Below are 21,517 nucleotides of genomic sequence, written 5' to 3'. Positions count from 1 at the left end.
CCAAGCCTAATAGAAACTGCCATAAAGACATGGCCAGATCTTGGGTGACGTCAGAGATCTAACCCACCACAAATTCCTTAATTCTTCTTATTATTATTATTGTTGTTGTTGTAAATAAGCATTATTTACAGAGACCTCAGCCCATTGGGTCGGAAAGGGGAAAGGCAGCAAGTCAGCTCCTCTGGCAGGAGCCCTGGATGAGTAGTCAGAACACTTAGTCTCAGCTGCTTTCTGCAAAACTCTAAGGGACTCAGTTTCCCCATCTGTGAAATGGGGTCATTAACTCTCACCCAAAAGCCTTATTGGGAGGATGGAATGAAATAAGGCAAAGCCTAGATGCACTTATAATGGTCCTGTGCACATTCGTCTTCCATCCTTCCCTGAAAGGGGACTTGATCCTCAGGCCCAAAGAACAGTGCCCACTTCTGCTGCTGTGGTAAGGCATGCTTATCCCCTCTATGCCACCCCCCACCCAGCCCAAGCAGAGGGCAGCCTGGTAAACGCTGTCTTCTTACCCAGGGCCCCAAAATGCCTTCTAAGAACCTTCAACCCTGACTTGAATTGAAGCAAATGACTACAAAGAGACCAATCGCAGACCTTCTGCTAGTTTCTGCCTGTGGACACTGGAGAGAAAGTGGTACCCATGTACTTCAGACAGGAGTGATCAAAGTGCCAGGGCTGCCACCACCCTCTTCTCTGAACACAGAAAGCTTGCAACCAAAGCCAGCCACCCAGCATGGTCTGATCCACCAGGAATTCCCAAAACTCCAAGACTAGCAAAAATGGGTCCCTTAGCCCCTCCACTGCTGGAGGAGGGGAAGAAGGAGTCCATGGAAGGATTTTCTTCCTCAACCCAAGCAGTTCTTAAAAGTAGAGTGCCCAGATCCAACCTCAGTGGTTCTGACTTCCCTGACCTGGGGCCACATAAACAAAGATTTCTCCAGGTAATTCTAAAGTGTGCCAGGGTTGAGAGCCTCTGGTGCAGGCTCTACTCCTCTGCTGGCTGAAACTCCTGATCAATCTTATCCCTAGGCCCAGGGGAAGGTAGTTTTCCTCCAGCTACACTGAGGGACAGATGGAGAAGGAATTCTTGGACTGGCCTAAACTCCATAAGGCAGGGACTCTGTCTGCAGTGGCCCAGTCAGTAGAACGTGTGAGTGAGTGAAGGAAGGAAGGAATGAATGAATGAGCGCCATCTTTCTCCCTCTAAACCTTCCAAGTGTGATCTGCAGACCAACAGCGCAACTCCAGAAAGCTTATAGAAACGTAGATTCACAGAGCTTGCCCAGATCCACTGAATCAGTGTGTGCACTTAAACAAAATCCCTGGGAGATCTGTATGCAGTGACAGCGTCATTGATCCTCCAACTTTGCTGCACATATAAATTGCTCGTGAAAGTGTATTTGCATGAACCTACAGCCCAGGTTCAGAACCTGTCACATCCATCTCCATGCAGGCCCAACCTTGGCTCTGGCCCACCTGGGAGACCCTCTCTCTGACCATGCCGGTGCTTCTTAGAACAAACACCGATCTCCCTACCACTCAGGGACCACTGGATCAGCCTCAGCCTAGTTCACACTCACTTCCTAGCTGAGTGACCCTGAGGGAGTCACTCAGCCCCTCAATGCCATGTTTTCTCCATCTGTACAGTGGAGCTGATTGCAGAAAGAGCAACCTCCTGCAAAGTCTTGCATGCAGATGAAACTGATCAAAGGCACTTAGCAAGATGCTTCTTCCCTGACATTGTGGTGGCCTCTGTAAACGGGGTCCTAACAAGAGTTTAGGTAAAAGAAACCGAGATTCAGAACGTCAATCCTGGAAATTCTGCTTCCAGAAAAGACAAATGAAGCCAGGAGTGATGGCACGCTATAATCCCAGCACTCTGGAGACTGAGGTGAAAGGATGGGGAGCCACTCTGGGCTAAAACAGCAAGTTCACGGCCAGTCTGAATTACATAATACCCTGCCTCGAGGGGAAAAAGGCAAGAGAGAGTAAAGGTCGTCACGGAATAGGGTCCCTCTTGGGAAAATCAAGACTGCGGAAAAGACTTAACCATCTGCTCTCTTTCTTTTCATTATTTGTAAAGGAAAAAAGATCAATATCACAGGGGAAGCCAGGGTCATTGCGCCCAAGACAGGGATCATTTCAATTCCTCCGCAGCACGGCGTGTGTGTGTGTGTGTGTGTGTGTGTGTGTGTGTGTGTATGTGTGTGTTTCAGGGACCGGCACACGCAGGTTCTGCGCGGAAAGATGGTGTCCTTCCTTTCCCCCCCAGGACTGCGCGGGCGCCCGTCCCCGCTGCAAACTGGCCGGGCCAGCGAGGCTCCCGATCCAAGGGAGGCCGCTGCCCTCTGCGGCAGACGGTGGTGCGCGCTCCCCGCTCCAGCACCCGGCTCGCCCGGCAGCCCGCGCGCCCTCCCGGTGCAGCTTGCGGGCGCTGTGACGTTCTCCGATAAATGCCGTGTAACTGTGTAGGCGAATGGGAGCTAAAAATAAGAACGGAAAATCTATCATTAAGGTATCATTGCGCCAGCGCAGCTATTTGAAGGCTCCCATGGTCCCCGGCGCCTGCGTTTGAAGCCCGCCTTCAGGCTTTGGGGGGTATTTGCAGAAAACTCCCAGCAGCGGCTCTCCAGGCAGACCTTAGGGCGCAGAGGGTGGTGCCGGTAATTATGGTAACGCTCAAAATAAGCGTTCACCTCCCCCTTCCACATCTCACTCCCTGCATTGTCCTCAGGTCGCTGGAGAAGCCGCCAGGAATGGGGCTGGACACCGAAATGAATGTGACCGGCAGAATATGCAGACACTAGGACAGGAGGTTCTATCAGATCTGTTCTTCCTCCACCTTCCTCCATCCACCTTATATTAGAAAAATAAAGTACCGGGAGGAGCCTTGAGAGGGGAAATGACAACTGGGACTTAACCCTAGGTCTACAGTGCGCCGCGGTAGGGCGCAAAGTCGCAAACTCCCGGGATGGAGAGCCGCCGGGGTTCCACTGGGTTAAACGAAAATTGATCTGATGTGCTTTTGTAACACCCGAGGGGAGAAGGGGATGCCAGGGGGTAGCGCAGGGCTTGTGTGCGTGCGTGCGTGTGTGTGTCCGAGGAGGGGGAGGAGACGCCAAGGTGCAGCCTGCGCGCGGCTCTGCGCCTCGGCGGGGCTGGCTGCGTGCGTGTGTCCCTGTCCGCGCTGCTGAAACGGGCTCTTCGAGGGATCGGCGTCACATGACTCCGCCTGCCCCTCGCCAGCGCACAGATCACCAGTCCCTCAGTTTGCCCCGCGCCTGGGGAGGGTCGGGCGGCATCTCCCCAGCCCCGGGACTCTGCAGAGCAAAGAAGAGGTTCCAGAGGGGAATGGTCCATCTACATTCAAGAGACCTCCGCTCAGCATCAGACCCCAGAGTGTAGATATTGGGGGGGGAGGGGAGAACGAGAGAGCGAGCGCCAGAGAGAGGCGGCGCGCGCGGACTGGGGGCTGCTGGGTGCCGCGCGGAGAAGATGTAAGCGCGTGGGGTCTCGCTGGCCTCCGAGCACCATGCAGAAGGGGATCCGGCTGAACGATGGCCACGTCGCGTCCCTGGGACTGCTGGCGCGAAAGGACGGCACGCGCAAAGGCTACCTGAGCAAGCGGAGTTCGGACAACACAAAATGGCAAACCAAGTGGTTCGCGCTGCTGCAGAACCTGCTCTTCTACTTCGAGAGCGACTCGAGCTCTCGGCCCTCGGGGCTCTACCTGCTGGAGGGCTGCGTCTGCGACCGCGCGCCCTCCCCGAAGCCGGCGCTGTCCGCCAAGGAGCCGCTGGAGAAACAGGTGAGGCGAGCGCCGCATCCTGACCTACCCGCGCCCCGGTGCGGCCCTCCGGGTTCAGGGCCTTCCACCCTCCATGGTGACTGAACTTTGGTCCTTCTACTCTAAGCACCCTGGGCGCTCTGGGCGCTGACAGTGGGAGGGAAGGGTTGAACCAAGGCGGAAGGGTGACCCTGCGGCGGGCAGCGGGGGCAGGGACTGCGGGCAGAGAGTACAAGTGGGCCGCGGCTGCCCTTGCTGGATGAGACGCGTGAGAAGCGGGGACAGAGGAACTGAGACTTGGAAATGCAGAGGGAGTTGGGGGATCAAAGGGCCGGGCTGAGATGATGAATCTGGACCCACGTCCAGCCAAAAATGCTGCTCCCATCCATCCCAGCCCCCAGCCCTGATAGCCCCAATCGCCTGCCCCAGGCGGGGGACGTGTGATTCCCCGGGTTTAGGCATGGGAAGGGCGAGACAGAGGCGTCCGAGCTTCGCCTGCCCGGGCCTCCCGAAGCAAAGACCGAGCTGTGCTAGCTCCGTCGAGTTGGGTTTCTGCGGGGCCTCGGGGGTCGTTCGGTGCGATTGAGCGGTGGTGCGCTCCCTGGCCAGAGCAACAAACCCCGGGGTTTCAAAGACCTCTGGATGCGCTGGGGCCAGGGCCAGGGCCAGGGCTGCTGCGGAGGCAGCGGGACAAGTGGGCGCTTCTGTCCTCCCCCGCCCCCGGCGCGGCTACCGCCGCAGTCGCGCTATAGCGCTGCGCTCGCGTTGCCTGAGCTGCCAAGGCTAAAAGGGGCCAGGCCTGGATCTGCTGGGGTCTGGGAGGATGGGAGTGCGCCTTTGGCGGGGAGGGAGGAGAGACCCTGCAGCCACCGAATGGGAACACTTGAGCCAGCTAGAAAGAGCAATCTTCAAGCTTAAGGCACTCTCCAAAGGCATCTGGTCCCCCTGTCCCTAAGAAGAGAAAGTAAAAGGGGATCCTAAAATGTCACCACTGGGAGGGACCTGACATCCATGAGTCCCCCACCAATTGGTTATTGCCTAGATGGGGACACTGAGGCCCAGAGGGAAATATTCTTTTGCCTAGGGTCATAGCAGTAGTGAAGGCCACCCCAAGGCTCTAAGGCAACCAACCCAGATCTCAAAAGCCATTGCTGCCTGCAGAGTGGTGGCTGAAATAAAAGCATCGCTGGAAGTCCCCTCTTAACCACCAGGACAGAGATCTGAGCTCACTCTTCACAACACATCTTTTCTTTTCTTGCCCTCAGCCCATGGGTGTTAAGAGGACCATTTCTGGGGTCTGGAGTGTGGGTACAGTTTTTGAAGATGAGTCTCTGGGGATGATCAACCAGACTGAGCTCCCCACAAGGCAGGTGGGGCTTCCAGATGGCAAAGCACTGGCAAAGAGCAGGTGGCTCATAGCCCAAAAGGAGCCTCCTTGCACACACCTGGGGAAGCTAGACTGAGGCTCTCAGCTCTAGGTAGCCACAGCACACCTGTATCTAGCAGTGGCTTGCAGTCCCAGTCCTAGCCCCAGCCAGGGCCTACCTCCTCTCAGCTCCCTACAGCAGAGCCCAGAGCTGAGCTCCAGGGCTGGAGAGGAGTAGTGAAACTAAGGTGGCATAGTTTCACAGGCTCTGTTCTCAGCCCCCTGGCGATGAAGATCAGCAGGCCTGAGACTGAAGCTATGCTGTATGATTTCAGTTAGCATGCAAAAGTTCTCCAAACCTACATTTGAGATAATAATAAAATACAAAATAGAGATAATAATACTGAGCTTTCTAGGGTTTTGAGAATGCTAAATTAAATAATGTGGATGAAAGGATGCTCACAATACAATTTAGTGGAATCGAGGTAAGTCTTAACTGAATTTGGATCATACCCATTTGGACAGGGTTATTTAGGTCACCAGATGTTAAAGCTGGAAGACTCTTAGAGATTATTCAGCCTGTTTTACAGATGACAAAACTGAGGACAAGAGAAGGGAAGCAAGTTACCCAATGTCACATGAGTGTGGCAGAATCAGAAATAGAATTCACCCAGTATCTAAGAATTCCTGAAAATAAGATCCCACATTGGTTCCAAATCATCCAACCCTTCACTCAGTATTGAATCAGGCTAGCAGTGGATCATGGGAGAAATAGGAGTACAAGCCAGTCGACAACAAGCACAAATGTTCTGAGCCATTTCAGAACACAACCTGTCAGGGGTGCTCAGGTGTGTTCCTGTGGCTCAGGTATAGCCCTCTTGGCAGGACAGAAGAGAGTGGGATTGGAGCAGCAGAAGATGGGTGTTGCCCAACTACAGTGAATTTTTGTTAAAGACGCCTGCTGTGTGCCATTCAACTGTACAGCAAGTTTGGAATATGTAGGAAACTACATCCCACATGTATAAAAAAAACCATAATTTTCCTCAAAACCTTTGAGTGAAAGTGATGGCCACAGTAGCGGTTCCATGTTTCTCTTTGACTTGAGTGTCCCGTGGTGTACATAGAGTTCAGTGTGAGAGGCTCTAGGCCTCTCTGTGACCAGGATTGGGCCCCAAGAAGCCTTGACCTCAAACCTGCTGGGCGTGTGGAGGAGCACTAAGTTCATAGACTCAAAGAAGCTGTCAGCGTCACAGCATTAGCTGGTAACTGGTGAACACTTAGTTTTAATAGGGTGTCTTTTTATCCAGGTCCAAACAGGCAGCTCTGTCCTTGAAGGACCAAGGTTTCTGAGGCACAGAGACCACCTCTTGGCTGAGAGCCCCACAAAGGTAGTGACAAGATCAAGGCCAGACACACGATAGTTGCACAGGAATTGTTTATGGAGCTGGACCTGATATATCACGTGTTAATTCCATGCTTCATGCCCTGAGGACTAACTGGGTACTGAGCCCTGTTCTGGGCCCCAGGCCTAAGCAGTTGATGGTCACAGGTGCTGGACCCCCTGGGAGGATGAGCACAGATAAGGGAGAACTCCTCACACTGGGAAGATGCTTTGATCCCCATTACACAGGGTACTCTGAGGACCCAGACACAGAGCACCAGATCCACACTAGCAGGTGCAGTCACACCTGGCTGCATGCCACTGGTCTGATGCAGCCCCACAGTCTGGGACTCTGGCTTAGGATTCCAGGGTCTCATGAAGCCAGAGAGGCACAGCTGTGCCTTCATTCCCCTTGGCAACTAACTGCAAGGCACCCTCCTGACTGGGGCCGGCTTGCTCTGCCCTAACCTCCTCTCCTCCCGATCCTGCAGCCCACACACCACAGCCCAAGTGGGTGGACTTAGAGTCTGGGCTCAGCTTTCCTAAAAGTTGACCTGGTGCTCCATTACCTGTTCTGCAATGAAGTTGTCCACACTGGCTTTTCCAAGAGCCCTGAAATAAAGCAGCTAGTCCCAGCTTCTCAGTAAGGGTCCCTGCCAGACCAACCCTAGCACTTCTCCTACTTTTCCCCAAAAGTGACAGGTCAAAGTGTAGATGTCAGACTCCTCCTGGGTCACTTAGGACAGAGGGACACAGGCAGATGTCTTCAGCCAGTGCCTCAGAGCCTGAAGTGAGCAGAGGTTCCAGTAGCTGGGGCATCTCAGACCCCCTTGTCCACCAGGTTGGTTCCCTTTCCTGGAGACACAACAAAGCCCTACTCCAGGTCCTCATTTAGAAAATGTATTACTGGTTGGCCCAGCAGATTCAGATCCACAAGGTTGTGAGTGCACCCATTTTACAGATGAGGGGACTGTCTCTTTAGTGGCCATCCAGCATGGCAGAGGCAGAAATGAGCTTCATCTGACTTTCTTCCTCTGCAGCTATGCTGGTGTCACCAAAGCACGTGCTCCCAGAGCTGGAGCACATTCAATCCCTCTGCCAGTCAGGAAAATGCAAACCCAAATCTGGGCAAGTGAGGTTGCAGCACCCCTCACACTCAGAACCCTGGGACGCAGGCAAACTGAGGATGCCAATAGCTCATATTGGAGGGCTTGCACTTATGGGAAACTGGCAGGGCGATGCCATGGTTCCAACAGGAATGGGGCCCAGGACTCTCTGTGGTGGGGTGGGGAGCTCAGGACTCACTGTGGCGGGGTGGGGATTGCTTCTTTCCCCATTCCATCCCCCAACTCCCTGATTATGCCTTGAATGGGACAAAAGGACTCACTCCCTGCCCCATGCGTGGTGACTGTGGGGTGAGGGTTGGGAACAGATAAAACATAGCTCAAGCTAAAATCTCACTGTCGTTGACTCATGCAGTGCACAGTTTGGCTCCCAATGGGCCAGGTACAGAGAAGAGAACTTCATGGTCCTCTCAAAGCACTCACTGCTGAGTGGGGCACTCTCCCTAGAGGGTCACCCCATAGTAACCTAGTGCAGAAAATGCTCCCTCCCACACCCCCACTCTACCCCTCTTTAGTTAGGAACTTGGGAGTCCTGCTCAATTTATTGAATATCATCAGCCTTATCCCACCATCCCAGGTGCACTCCAGGAAGCATGCTGCCAGAGTGCTCTTTTATTATTGTTATCATATAATTTTTTTAGATTTTTTTTATTGACACACAACAACACATAATATTTGTGCATATTTACAAGGTACAATGTGATGCTTTGATTCATATATACATTGGATAGTGCTCAAGGCAGTGTAATCGGCCTATCCATTGCCTTAAACTTTTATCTTTTCTTTCTGATGAGTGCGTTCAAATTCCTCTCTTCTCCCACCACTGCCTAGATGACCACTTAAGATACAGCCAGCTGACCTGTCTGGCCCAGCCCAACCCCACCACCTTCTTCTTCTTCCCCTCCCTGCTCAGGCCACAGCTAAGGCCTCCTCTTAAGACCTCCTCTGACTGGGGTGATCGCTTAAGACCTCTTCTGACTGGGTGATCTCCAGTGACCTTGGGATGGCTAGCCCCTTTTTCTCTTTTAGGTGTTAGTCTAAAAGTCACCTCCCCAAAGGGAAACCTTCCCTCCCCCTGTCCCAAGAGCCAGCATAGCCCCAGCTCCTGCATCATAGAGGTAATCACAGTCCATGATCACTCCCTGTTCTCAGTTGCTCATTTCAAGATGGTCCTCTCCCTCCCTACCCCCCTGCCAAGAACCAAGCACCAGGAGAGCAGGAGGCATCTGTAGAAGAAATGCATCAGGAGCTGATATAACCAAGAGTCCAAGTGACAAGTCTGGAGTCAAAGAAGGAAGGAAGGGAGCGAGGGAGAGAAAGAGAGAGGAAGAAAGAAGGGAAGGAAGGAGGAAGGGGCAGAATTGTAACAGACTATATCAAGACATCCTCACAGAGAGAATTGGTGGGACCCATGGTTCCACCTGATATGGCAGAGGAGATGTTGGAATGAGCCCCACCCTAAGGTCACCAGGCAGGTGCACAATACCAGCATAGGAAAAAGTCAGAGGTGGAGCACGCTTGGGGCCATGAAAGATGACAAGTTCCATCTCAGAGGTCAAGTTTGAGATGCTGAGGGAGAAAGGAGCTTATGACTCCAGGTGTGATGAAGATGCATATTGCAAAAGATGAAGTCCATGAGGAGAGGAGAGTGGACATATGTGGCGGCGGGCGGCGGGGGGAACCCAATAAAAGGCCACATTCAGATTCTTCTTTCTTTTTTTTTTTTTTTTTGTTGGCACTGGGGTTTGAACACCGGGCCTCACACTTGCTAGGCAGGCATCTTACCACTTGAGCCATTCCTCCAGTCCTTTTTTGTGAGGGTTTTTTTCAAGATAGGGTCTTGTGAACTATTTGCCAGGATCTGGCTTTAAACTGTGATCCTCCTGATCTTTGCCTCCTGAGTAGCTAGGATTACAGGCGTGAGCCACCGGGCACCAGGCACAATCAGATTCTTGACAGATAGCTGCCCTGTTGCCCAGGTCCCTGGGAATGAGGTGATGTGACAGCCAGGTGCACAGCAGGGGACATGCAGGCTGCAGAGGACAGTGCCAGCTGGGCAGAGACTCTTGTGGTCCCTTGGGGTCCTGCGTTACTCTTCCACAACCTGGTCTGCCTTGTCTGCCTTTGTTTCTCCAAGAGCAGCTAGCAGTGGAAAGAGGAACTTCTGCCTCATCCATGCACAAGTTTCACGTTCTAAACACTGCCAGGCAGGTCCTGCCATGCCGGCCTCACTGGGTGGGACAGGAAGCACAGAAGACTGGCTGTCACTGCAGACAGGTGGTTTAAGTCCCAAATCTATGATTTTCCTGCCTCATTCTGAGAAGCCCTGGGTACTGCACTTGCACATCCATCAGAGTGGGTCCATTTTTTAACTAGACTTCCACAGAAGAGTTCAATTTTATTAACACCTTTAAAAGTTTTGCTCTTTAACACAAGTCATTGCTAAATGCCTTTCAGCTCAGACATGCCATGAATGGAGACTAAAATGTATGTAATTTTGTAGCAGGATCCTTTAAAACATTAGACCCAAAACACTGAATACTAATGATGAATCGCATTTATCAAACACCTACTGTGTGCCAGGCACCAGAGTACATGTTTTCCATATGGCACTTCCCTTAATTATCCCAACAACCCTGTGAGGTTACCACTGTGAACCCATTTTCAAGATGACAAAATCGAAGTTCAAAGACTTTAAGTAACGTGTTCAGCGTTGCAGAGCAGGTATGTGAAGAAGCTGACTCTCCAACTCAAGCTCTTCAGTGACAAACACAGCTGGTGGACGAGTGCTTTCTATCCTCTGCCAAGATGGATGGAGGAGAAAAAAGAATTTAAGAGCAATGGAAGCATGTCACCACTGTTTCCGTGACTTTTGTGAAGGTGGCTTTTGTTTCTGCTTGAGTGGGAACCTTGCAACTCCAAAATCCCATGACCAAGGGAGGCATCCACACCCCACAGTCCAGTTTCTCTGGAATCTGTGGGAGCCTGGAGCTGGTGCCCAAACACACAGCCAAGAACAGACTCAGCCCCCTGATGTTTATGCAGGAGCATCGGTGACGCGTGGACTTGACAGGGGCCCAGAGCACTGCCAACGCCCAAATGTTTCCGTGAGGGCGACTGTCGTGCAGGGAGCAGCTGGGCGCCTTGGACACCCCCACACTCCATCCCCACTCAGAGAAGAACGCACAGCCTTGATTTCCAGCCTCCACCCTCCTTCCTGAGGGGTTCCTCAGCCTCTGAGGGGGAGGCAGCATGAGGGATTTCCAGACCTGGGTTCTCAGACCCTAGTTTAGGAAAGGCTTTGAGTTCCCTGTGCCTCAGTTTCCCCATTGCTGTGTTAAACTGGGTGCTGTGTGGAAATCCCTGGCAATGCATAGTAGGTGTCACCAGCACATTGTAGCTTCAGCTTTCACCTTTGGGACCACAAAACTGCTCCTAGGTGAAGCAGTGGCCCAAGTCGCCTGCCAGGTCACTCTGGCAGGTGAAATGAGTCAACACCAGGCCCTGACCCTGCAAAGGAAGATAGGTTGGAACTAGCTCAACAAACCTGTGAACCCCTGAAAAAGTCCAAGCAAATGTGCCCCTGAGAAATGAATGTGATGGTTTCAGGAGACACTTTTGTCCTTAGCAACCACCACATCATCAGACACCACCAATCAGCTCTCTCATCCAGGCCCTCCGCCCCTCTCTTCCTGCACCACTCAGGTCCAGGCTGCCATCATCGTCTCTCATAGGGACTCATAGCTAGCGGCATCCTCACTGGTCAAGGCCAGCTGGGTTATGCTGCAGTGACAACCAGCTCCAGATCACCGCTGACACAACTAAGGCTTGTTTCTTGCTCATGTTTGTGTCCCAGGCAGGCTGGCAGGAGGGTGCCACTCATGGTAATGGATCAGGGACACAGGCTGCAGGAGGCTCTGTCCTGACACCAGCCTCCACAGTCACCTCAGCCAAGGTGGCGGATCAGTCTTTACCTATCAAAGCTTCCAGCCAGAAGGGGTTTACTCTGGACAGAGTTCACTGGACAAGGCTTCGATCCTATCAGAGGAGGCAGGAAAGAGCAGACCTGCCATGTACCTGAATGCAGAGTGCTGGAAATCCTCATGATATCTGCTCTGTCCCTATACGCACTGGCCTCCATTCCACTCTTCTTTCCGGCCCTAACTACCCTTCTGAAGGGCAGAGCTGATCATCGAAGACACAGAGCAGCCGAAAAAAATGGCAGAGGACACTTGTGTTGGGTTTCATGAGGAGGCAGGGTACATAAGGCTAGCTGTGCTCACGTTTCAAGAAGCAGCATCCTCGCCCAGCCTCCCCTCCTTTCATTAAGCTCAGTGACAGTCATCCTTCACTAAGTGCCCCAGAAACATTGTGGCCACTGAGTTTCCCAGAGATTAACAAGGAAGGAGATTTTTTTAAAGGCTGAATTGTCCACCCTGTGACTGTCAGCATTCCATTGCTGGCATTGATAGCTTTCACTCAACAGAGACTTATCAGTACCTCCTCAGAGCCACACCCACACCCGCCTGGATGGGCAAAAGTTAGGCCTTGCCCTGGAAAAGTTCACCATCCAGGGAGGGGACAGGTGAAAACAGACAGTGACAAACAGAGCAATCACAGTGGGCACAAAGGAGAGCCCGGTGGATGACTGTGGGAATCCAGCACCCAGAGTGGGGGCCAAGAAGGCTCCACAAAGAAAGGGACAGGTCAGGCAGGGAGTAGAGGCTGCAGGGAGGCCAAGGCCACCCAGAAGCCTATGTGCGCACTGCAGAGGTTGGACTGGACCTCCCCCGGCACAGTTGGTATCATAGCAGGACTCAAAATGGGATGGAGTGGCTCCACCTGTGTATCAGGAAGATCCCTGCAGGGTGGGAGGGAAAACCCATCAGAAGTGGGAGGCTTCTGGATTTGGGGAGCACTAAAGGGCCTCCTCACTCCTACTCCAGCCCTGTGACACGCTTCTGAAGCTTGTGCTTTAGTTCTGTGACACCAAAACTTCTCCTAGCTCCAGTGTCCTCAGTTCTGTGTCCCGCACATTCAAGGGCTGCCCACAGCCTGGGCTGGGGGCAATGGTGGGGAGTGTTGGGTACACCTCTTGGGGAAATGCCAAGTGTTGCCTGTACACCTCTTTACCCAGCAAAGCCCATGGTTAGCATTCCAGGTGACCACCATGGTAACCCTGAGGTGACATAGGGGAGACATAATTCTCACTGGGCAGACAAAGCTCTGATCGATGGAGGTGGCCCTCCCAACAATACCCACCCAGAGTGTGTCCTGTGCCAAGCACTGAGCCACTGCTGCTGAGCCCCAAAGCCAGAACTCGAACCAGGCCTCCCTGTTGCAGGTCACTGAACATTCCAGCCCATTGTTAAATTGGACAATTTGTGTTTTAAAGACTAGATCTGACCAGCCCTTCAGGAATAAGGCAACTTCTTTTTCCTGAAAAATGAGGTAATTATTTTTTAAAAGGTACCACCTAATTAAACTTTGATTTTCTTAAAATTGGAAAATCTAACTCAGTCGTAACAAAAGCCTTTCAGGACTAGTGTTAGAAAAACAGACAGGGTGTGGTGATACTTGCCTGCAATCCCAGCAAGTCAGGAGGTAGAGGTAGGAGGATCATAGCCTGAGGCCAGCTGGGGTGACTTTAGTGAAACCTTACCTAAAAACATACTAAAGAAAAAAGGGCTTTGGCATGGCTCAATGGTAGAGCACCTGCCTAGCAAGTGCAAGCCCTGAGTACAAACCTCAACACCACCAAATTTAAAAAAAAAAACAGCTTTAGAAGAGGGAATGAGTGACTGCTCAGCAACCTTAGCTGGTATCCCAAAAATCTGTCTAGAAATTCGGGAAAACCTAACTGAGATGGACTTCTCCTCTGCCTGACTACAAGGGTCAGATATAATCAACTTTGCCTCTTGGACTCTTATGCAGACTCAAGACATTAATGAAATGGTTTGGAAGAACTGGTTGTAGGCAGTATTCTCTGTTTTAGCCCCAGCGTCCCCTTGTCCTGGCCTGCTGCCCTTCCACCCCTCTTCTCCCTCAATGGACCTTCCCTGTCCTCTGGCCACACCAGCTGCCACCCAGGATCACTTCACCTCTGGTCAGATCTGCAGGGTGTGGGGAACTGAGAGGGGGAGGGGGTAGATTTCAGGAAGAAAGCCAGTACTGTGTGGACAAGGGTGAGGAGAGGTGAATGATTACATAAGAGCTTCCTGGTAGCCTGGGCAAGCAAGGAAACAGGGTTGTCATGGACACACACTGCCTCCTGAATGGAACAAGAGCAAGTGTACTTGTGTCCTAGCGGCTTGTTTAACAGGGACCAGCAGGGAGAGGATGCTGATCTGAGGGCAGACTCACTGCCTGTCGTCTCTGTTGGCTCTCAGTGAAGACCACACTCAGAAGGCTGAGTGATAGGGTCTGCAGGAAGAGTGTCTTGGTGACCAGACAGATGAGCTCGAAGCCTGGATAATGCATGGCCAGCCAGACACTCACAAATAGCCACTAAGTTCTAAGTTTTAGAATGAGTACCTCCTTCCCATTGCTCAATTTTCCACACATATGAGAGCATGCAAGGTGCTTCCTCCCACCCTAATTCCAAGCCCCTTCCCCAAAGGGGCCCATGGGTACCGGCTTCTTATGTATTCATATGCAAATGCGTGCCCATTTGTACGCATGTGTACAGGACTGTCATCCCAATTGCAATACCTTACCAATGCTCTTCTGCACCTTGGTTTCCTCACTACACAGTGCTAGTATTAGTGTACTCTATTAATTGACCTCAGTCTTTTTCATAGCTGCGTAGTAGACCATTGTGTGGGTATGCTGTGGTTTTTATAGACAGTCTCCTCTTGAAGGATATTTGGGTAATTTTAAAGTCTTTTACTATTAAAAAACAGAGCTGCAGTTAATAAATACCCATGTGCATAGGTCATTGCTGACAGGGTTATTGACAGAAGTTAAAGGTTAGGCACAGTCAGAGTCGGGTTTATGCCTTCATGCAGCAAGTATCAGTAGGAAGGTGAAGAGCAGGCTGGCTGAGGTCCAGTGAGAAGTGGAAAGGTGTCCACACAGGATCAGCCAAGTGTGACAGCCACCAGGACCCATCCCATCTGTGGCCCTTGCTCTTACACTGTGGAGTCTTGCACTGGATCATTCGACATACAACAGAACATTCAGCAGGCTAAGGCTTGGCTACTGCACTGACGGTCCAGGCCTTGGGTGCTGCACAGCCTGGTTCAAGGCTGGTTCTGAGAGGACCGGGCTGTCACAGGACTCTGGAGCTCTGGCATGGCAGTTACTCCCCTTAGTTCCCTCCTTACTCTCAGTGGACCAGGCAGAGCGGGCAGGAGAGCAGCCAGGATGGTATATAGGAGGTCAGTCCCATGCTGGTTGCAGACCAAAGACACACCTGACTCGGGCCTCATAGGAGACCAGGAATCCAGACAAGGACTTGGGACAGCTTGAGGACAAAACAGGTGTCGGGGCAGGGGAGGGCTAAACAAGACCCTAGGAGACTCAGACTTGAGAACTCAGGAGCAGAGGCTGGGCAGAAAGAAGCTGCTAGGAGCTAAGAGGTCATGGGTGGCTCCTGACCCAGTGTGAAGCCACATCAGGTGAGGGTGGCATGGGTGGGCGGGGCAGATCTGTTTCCTGGACTGGTGTGGGAGCACCAGGGGACTCAGAGGGACCATTATTTCCATCCATCGGGCTCTTTGGGAATTGTCATGCCTGATAAAATCACCACCCCCTCTGTGCTCTAAGTGTGAGGTCAGTGCAGCCACAGCTGGAAGGAACTAGGGCCAGGCCAATGAGCAAGCTCTGCAGAGCCAGAGGACAGGGTGGCTCCTGGGGTGGGAAGTAGGAAAGGCACTGGAGGACATGGGGAATGGGAGCCTGGGGGATGTCCCTGCATTGAGGAAAGGAAGATGAGGGATGGACTCTGGGTGAGAGCACATGGTGGAACCTAGTAAGGAGTGTCTAGAAGTGAAGGTGTCCATCCCCTCCCAGGCCCGGCCTCAGCCCCTCCCCTTGGAGGAGGCAATGAGCAGAGGCCAGATTGGGAATGGATGGACTGGGCTGCTTACCCAGCCAGATCGGAGGCGTGAGTGACGGTGAGGATGGGAGAAGCCACAAAGTCCAGAGATTTTAAAGGGGAAGAACAGGTGGAACATGGTGACCAGTTGGATAGAGACAACAAGAAACAAATAGAAGCTGAAAATGATGCAAAGAAGACCCAAAAATGCAAATTCATAATAACCTGCCAATCTTGGCACAGCCCATCAGGCTGGACCGTGTGCTACATGTGTACATGTGTATACGTACACACGTGCTTGAATGCACACGTTTGCTGTTTCCCAGTAACTCCCCTTGGTAGATCCATTAGCTCCGTGACCTTGTGAGTGATTCAGGTGCCTTAGGAAGCATTATTGATCCAGCCTGCAATGAGCCAGGTGTCTCCACAACCTTGTCTGTTTCAACCACCCTGACAGGTGGGTTTTGTGAGAGGAAGCTGTCCATAGAAGTGAAGAGCTGAGTTGGACACTCCAAGGCTAAATAATAAATTTGAATCCAGGTCTGAGAAGGCTAAGACCTGCACATGCCACACAGGGCCCCAGAATGGACTCTCCAGAACACTGGCGTTACAGAATTTTGATACATCTTTCCAAAAATGGAAACAAAAGGGCTCCTTGTTTGCAGGACTGCTCGGTGTCAGCCTGCTCACCCTGAAGAGGCAATCTCTCTCCATGAAAAGCTCATCCCTTCACCCAATCCAACCAGCTCTCCTCACAATGCCTGAGGGGCAAATTCAATGCCACCTGCTTTGTGGCTTTGGCTATTAGCCAACAAATTAATAAGATGCGTTTGGTCATTGTTCAGCAAACAAGAGCTGTTACGTACCAAGGCGTGGTGCCAACTTGACTTCATAGTCAAGAATCAATTCTCTGAAAGGAATGAGAGCCCACTCAAAGCCACCTAAGCAAAAGGGAGGACTCTGCTAATAATGGCAGCAGTAATTAATGGAACCCATGCAGAACATCTGGGTCTCCACAACGTGGACCAGGACCCACCTCTGCCTTTGCTCCACCACTACAGTGATATCGTCTCCTCTACACATTCTGACACCTGTTTCCTTCCTTGTCCCTGCACTTGCACTTGGAGTTCAGTACACACAAGTCATCACTGTCATCTTCTGTGTCACGATTCCAGATTCCAGGTGTGTTCCCACGGTGGCTCCAAGGTGGCTGCCTCCAAGACTGTGCGTGTCCAAGAGGGCTGAGAGGCAGGTGCCTAAGCCATGCTTCTTCCTTAGGGGTCTCAGCACTGGGTGACTGTGGGGCCTTCAAAGGTGCCCAGTACCAGTGTCCACAGCCCTCCCCCACCACTGGGTGGGTCCTGGTGTCTGTGTTTCTTTAAGTCCCCAGATGTCACTAATATGCAGTCTGGATGGAAATGTCCTTCATAGTACAAAGATAACCAGAAGGTCATTAGGTCTCAGGTAAAGGGTAGTTTGATGAGAAGGGCAGAGCTATGGCAGCATGCCTGAGCCATGGTGAAGGACATAGCTAAGAGCAGATCGGGAGGGATGCCTTTTTGGGAAGGCTCACATTGTGACGTGTTTGTTGTCACTGACGAATGAGCTTCGGCTGGGGGCTGAGTACATAGTGGTCAACTGAATGAATCCTCATTCATTAATGAATCATTATGAATCATTGGGTAGAGCGGGAAAGGTGGGAGAGCCTGACTTTTCATTACTTGTATCACGGTGTATGGTTGTGAGGAACCCAGGGCTCAGAGAGAAGAGACTATCTAGTCCCTCAGCCCCAGCTCTACTCACTGCTACCCACTCCACGTGTCCCTGTTTGCTCAGGACTGTTTTAGCAATAAGAATGCCATGACCCCAGGAAACTCCTCTGCCCTGAGCATCCCAGGGACAACCTGCCATTCCTTACCTGCCAGTGGTTGTCCAGAGTGCTGTGTTCTATGGCAGTGCCACAGGGCCTGCCAGTCCGCTGGGAGAGGGGGCAGACCAGGTGAGGCTAAGCACATGGAGCCCAAGCCTGGTCCTAAGAGGATTTCCATAGTGGAAGTTTCTTTTGATACTAGAGCCAGGGAGCAAAGGAATAAGACTTTTCCTGAGACAGGAGGGAAACAGATCCAGCCCCACTGATTCTGGGTGTCACCTGCAATGTGGAGGGAAGTGGGGAGCAGAGAGCTGAGGAATGGGTGGAGAGGAAGGGAGATAGGCACAGAGAGAAACAGAAAGAACAGAGAAGGGGACATGATGCTTTTTCAGGCTCAAAGAACCAAGAGCTGGGTTCTTTCCAGAACTTTAGCTCATCCAAACCATAGGGCCCCGCTCCCATAAAAGGTGCAGTGACGGAGGACAGCCTTGTCCTAGAACGGTGAAAGCCCGGCTGAGAGCCAAGCGTCAATATGAAGCACATCCAGGCCACTGCCCGATGCCCTCAACTTTTCTCCCTGTGGGGACAGTGTGAGCCTGACCTGAGGGGAGGCTGCCCTCTTGGGGTTGGGTATTCCAGAGGATGGGAGGGGTTTGGGGCCATCCCTCGGGAAGGGCACACCCTGGTCTGTGACACACTCCTGTGCACATGTAACCCATGAGTTAGGCACATTGCACATGTTTCTTTGATGTTGCCCCAAACTTTACCCAAATTTCTAGAATGAATCAGGGCCTGGAAGATTATCATGTTTTTACCCAAGCCCACAGCAGAACATAGCAGCCAAGAGACCGCCTGTTTTGAATTAGGCTCAGCTGTGCTGTTCAATTAAAGCTGCCAGGGAGAACAATTATAAAGATATTAACAAAATAAAAAGTATTTCAATTGGCCCTCAGCTGTCACGAAAAGAAGGGACTCTTCTAATGCCCTGTGTTCAGCAGAAAGTGTCATGGAACCTTATGCCCAGATTCCCAGCTAGCTCATCGTGTCAATGACGGCATTCATCTGATAATACAAGACCCCACGTTTTTGCTGTCATCCAAAACACAGGAATATCAACTGTCACCACGTCCCTCCTCCCCTTTTTTTTTCCAGCTCCACACAAAAATGAAGGCATTTTGTCCTTGTTAGTTCTGCCCCAGCTAACGCCACTCCCCAGTTGGTCCAAACTGGGCCACAAAACTGGATTATTCCGACCCTAAGACTGATGTGTTCTCCATCTCAAAAGTGCCAGAAAATTAATAGGGCACCTAAGACTATCACAGACACAGACCCAAATGTGACCTCAGCAGTGTGATCACCAGGCATTTCCCACCAGAAGCGCAGCCATTGTCCCCAGCCAGGAACCACATGGATCTGTTCTGCAAAGTGGGGAGGTGGCTTCCACTGTGCTCAGGATGCCAGTGACAACTCATGGTGGGGACTCTTCTATCTGGAGTAGTCATGGCCCAAGAGCCTCACATGAATGCCACGGGTTACAATGGAGGAATCTAGGTGGTATCTTATGTGGACTTTTATTTAAAAGTCTTATAGCATTTGTGAATGCTTGAACTTCCCACGATAAAACGGTGGCAGGAAAGGAGGAGGTAGTAAAGGTCAAGGCTCTCTCAGCCTGGGCATCTCCAGGGCTCAGTAAGAGGCAGTAGACATCCCTTCACTATCCCTTTTCCCCAAAAATCTTTGTCCTCCCTTACTTTTAGTCTCAGAGCATTCATAATTTTTGTTGTTCTCACACATTCATGCACACAAAAAAATTCCCAGGCTGGCAGAGTGGCTCAAGCATGAAGCCCTGAGTTCAAACCCCAGTACCACCAAAAAAAACAAAAAAATCCCCTTCCAGTCTAATAGCAGAATCTGCTTCACCAAAACTTTGCCTGATCCCCACATCCTGGCTGAGGAAGGAAAGAGGTTGGTACAGAGAAAATCCTGTCACCCACAGTGCCACCCCCAGGCTCTGGGTTACTTGGGGTGAGTCTGCCTTGGTGCTAGGAAAAAAAAAAAAAAAAACATGTCTACTTGGCTGACCCCAGGACACAGGGCCACACCTGGGCCCTCAGGCCACATTGTTGCTGCCTTGACAAAAGAGAAGGCTGAACCAGAAACCTGCCTTAGCCTCTGAGGGCTGTGGGAAGGATCGGAAATGACCTAAGCTCTGTCCAGAATTGCAGGGAAAGACCGAGGATACATTGTACTCTCTTACTCATCTCTCGTACATGGTCTCCAGATGGACGGACAGATGGAAGGATGCATAGATACACACATACATACGTACAACATACAGGTTTCTGCGTACTTGTGTGAGTGTATGCTAGCTACATAAAGATTGTAGGGTTCAGGAAGAGCTTAGAACACAACTCATCCATTTCACAGATGAGTAAACTGAGGGTGACAAGGAAAGACTTGCCTAAAGCCACACTCTAGGCCAACTGCTGAACTGAAACTAGTCCAGACTCCATTTCCAGGGCTCTTTGTCTACCCAGGAAGCCATTTTCCCCCAGTCATCTTGGGAGCGCTTGCCCATGACTGAAGAGAGCAATGGATGTGATGGGAGTTCCCTGGCCTAGGAGCCAAGAAGCTGTGGTCCCTGGACTCCAATCCTGGACTTGCCCACACCTCCCTCCAGGGCTCAGCCCCCTCTGGGAAATGGGGTCCCTTGGGACGCACAGAGCACACCGTCATTCTGCCAGGCAGATGGTGGTCCCCACCAGACCACAGTGGCCTCCCCTTTCCAGGCACTCATTTTCCATGAGGACCTTCTGCACGTGGGCCTGGGGATCTGACATTTTCATTCAGCCTCTTCCAATTCAACCTTCTTGCTCCTTAGCATCTTCGGCAGCCTGGAAGCCACCCTTGGCCCCTGTCTGTGTAAACTTCGCTCCTTCCCAGAAGTGCTTTGTCTCCATGTCTTTGTACCCATGTTGAGCTCTTGCTCTCTCTCCCTCCTTCTTTCCCTCCCTCCTTCTTTCCCTCCTCTCTCCCATCTCTCTCTCTCTTTCCACTAGTCCCACAACTCCTATGAATCCCACGCAGAGCAAAATCTCCTTTATTGGGCTGCCCAAAGTCAGAGTTGCTGGGTTTAAGTTTCTTTTCCCTTAGCAAAAACTTTCTACTAGTCAGTCAAGCAACGTAGTTGTATAACCCAGATGTCAGGGAAGCAAACTGTTCTTGGGTCATTTAAGGACCCAAGACAACCACGGCTACCTTGGGAAGCCACATCACCACTAGGCAAGAGGTGTTCCAGGTCTCAGCTCCATTTACGCTGTTTTTGGCTGGCAACATTGGAAAAACCACCATGTCCTATCCTCCCACTTCCCCAGTAAATGGGGAGGATGCTCTTAACCCCTAGGAAAGGGTGCCTCTGGCGACTGGCACCTGAGGACCCAGCATGTACTTGGGCACAGTGCGTCCTCTGATCTCCTCTCCCTTAAGACCAAGGTCCCCAACGCCCAGGACTGCACAGCCTTTGGCCCCAGCCCTGAAGACTTTCTGGACGTCCCCCAGAGTCCAACCTAGCACCCTGAGCCTTCTTGCTTCGAGATGCAGGGAGACTTCCAGGTCATAGTCACACCTGCTCCCAAGTCCCCATGCACCAGCCAGCCATTTTTCACCTGAACTTTCAACATGCCAGTCACCCAGGGTCTAGAAACTGTCTCCAGGAGGACAGCAGAGACAGAACATTTGCTTGGAGCTTGTGGCCTACCTACAGCAGTGGTGGCAGGGATAGAGCAAGGCCACACAGAGGACAAATATGGCCAGATGGATGGACGAACTGGCAAAGAAGGCTCTGGAAGCCAGCAGCCAGCTTTCTACAGCCGCCCCCAAAGCCCCATTGCTGGTTTGAGGGGAGACAGCCGAGCATCATCACCCAGCTGGCTGGGTTCAGGCCTGGGG

At 51.8% G+C, this 21,517-nt stretch overlaps 1 protein-coding gene across 1 annotated transcript in view; it reads left to right on the top strand.

The window, feature by feature from the left end:
* The first annotated feature begins 3,138 nt into the window (after positions 1 to 3,138).
* Positions 3,139 to 21,517, top strand: part of Rasgrf1 (Ras protein specific guanine nucleotide releasing factor 1) — a 114,711-nt gene continuing 96,332 nt past the window's right edge. The window contains exon 1 of the mRNA XM_074061632.1: positions 3,139 to 3,811. Coding sequence (XP_073917733.1) covers positions 3,536 to 3,811 — 276 coding nt within the window. The 5' untranslated portion in view covers positions 3,139 to 3,535. The remainder of the gene's footprint in view (positions 3,812 to 21,517) is intronic.

The sequence above is a fragment of the Castor canadensis genome, chromosome 19, assembly GCF_047511655.1.
Source record: "Castor canadensis chromosome 19, mCasCan1.hap1v2, whole genome shotgun sequence".
NCBI lineage: Eukaryota > Metazoa > Chordata > Mammalia > Rodentia > Castoridae > Castor > Castor canadensis.
This window is presented reverse-complemented; position numbering and strand designations above follow the sequence as displayed.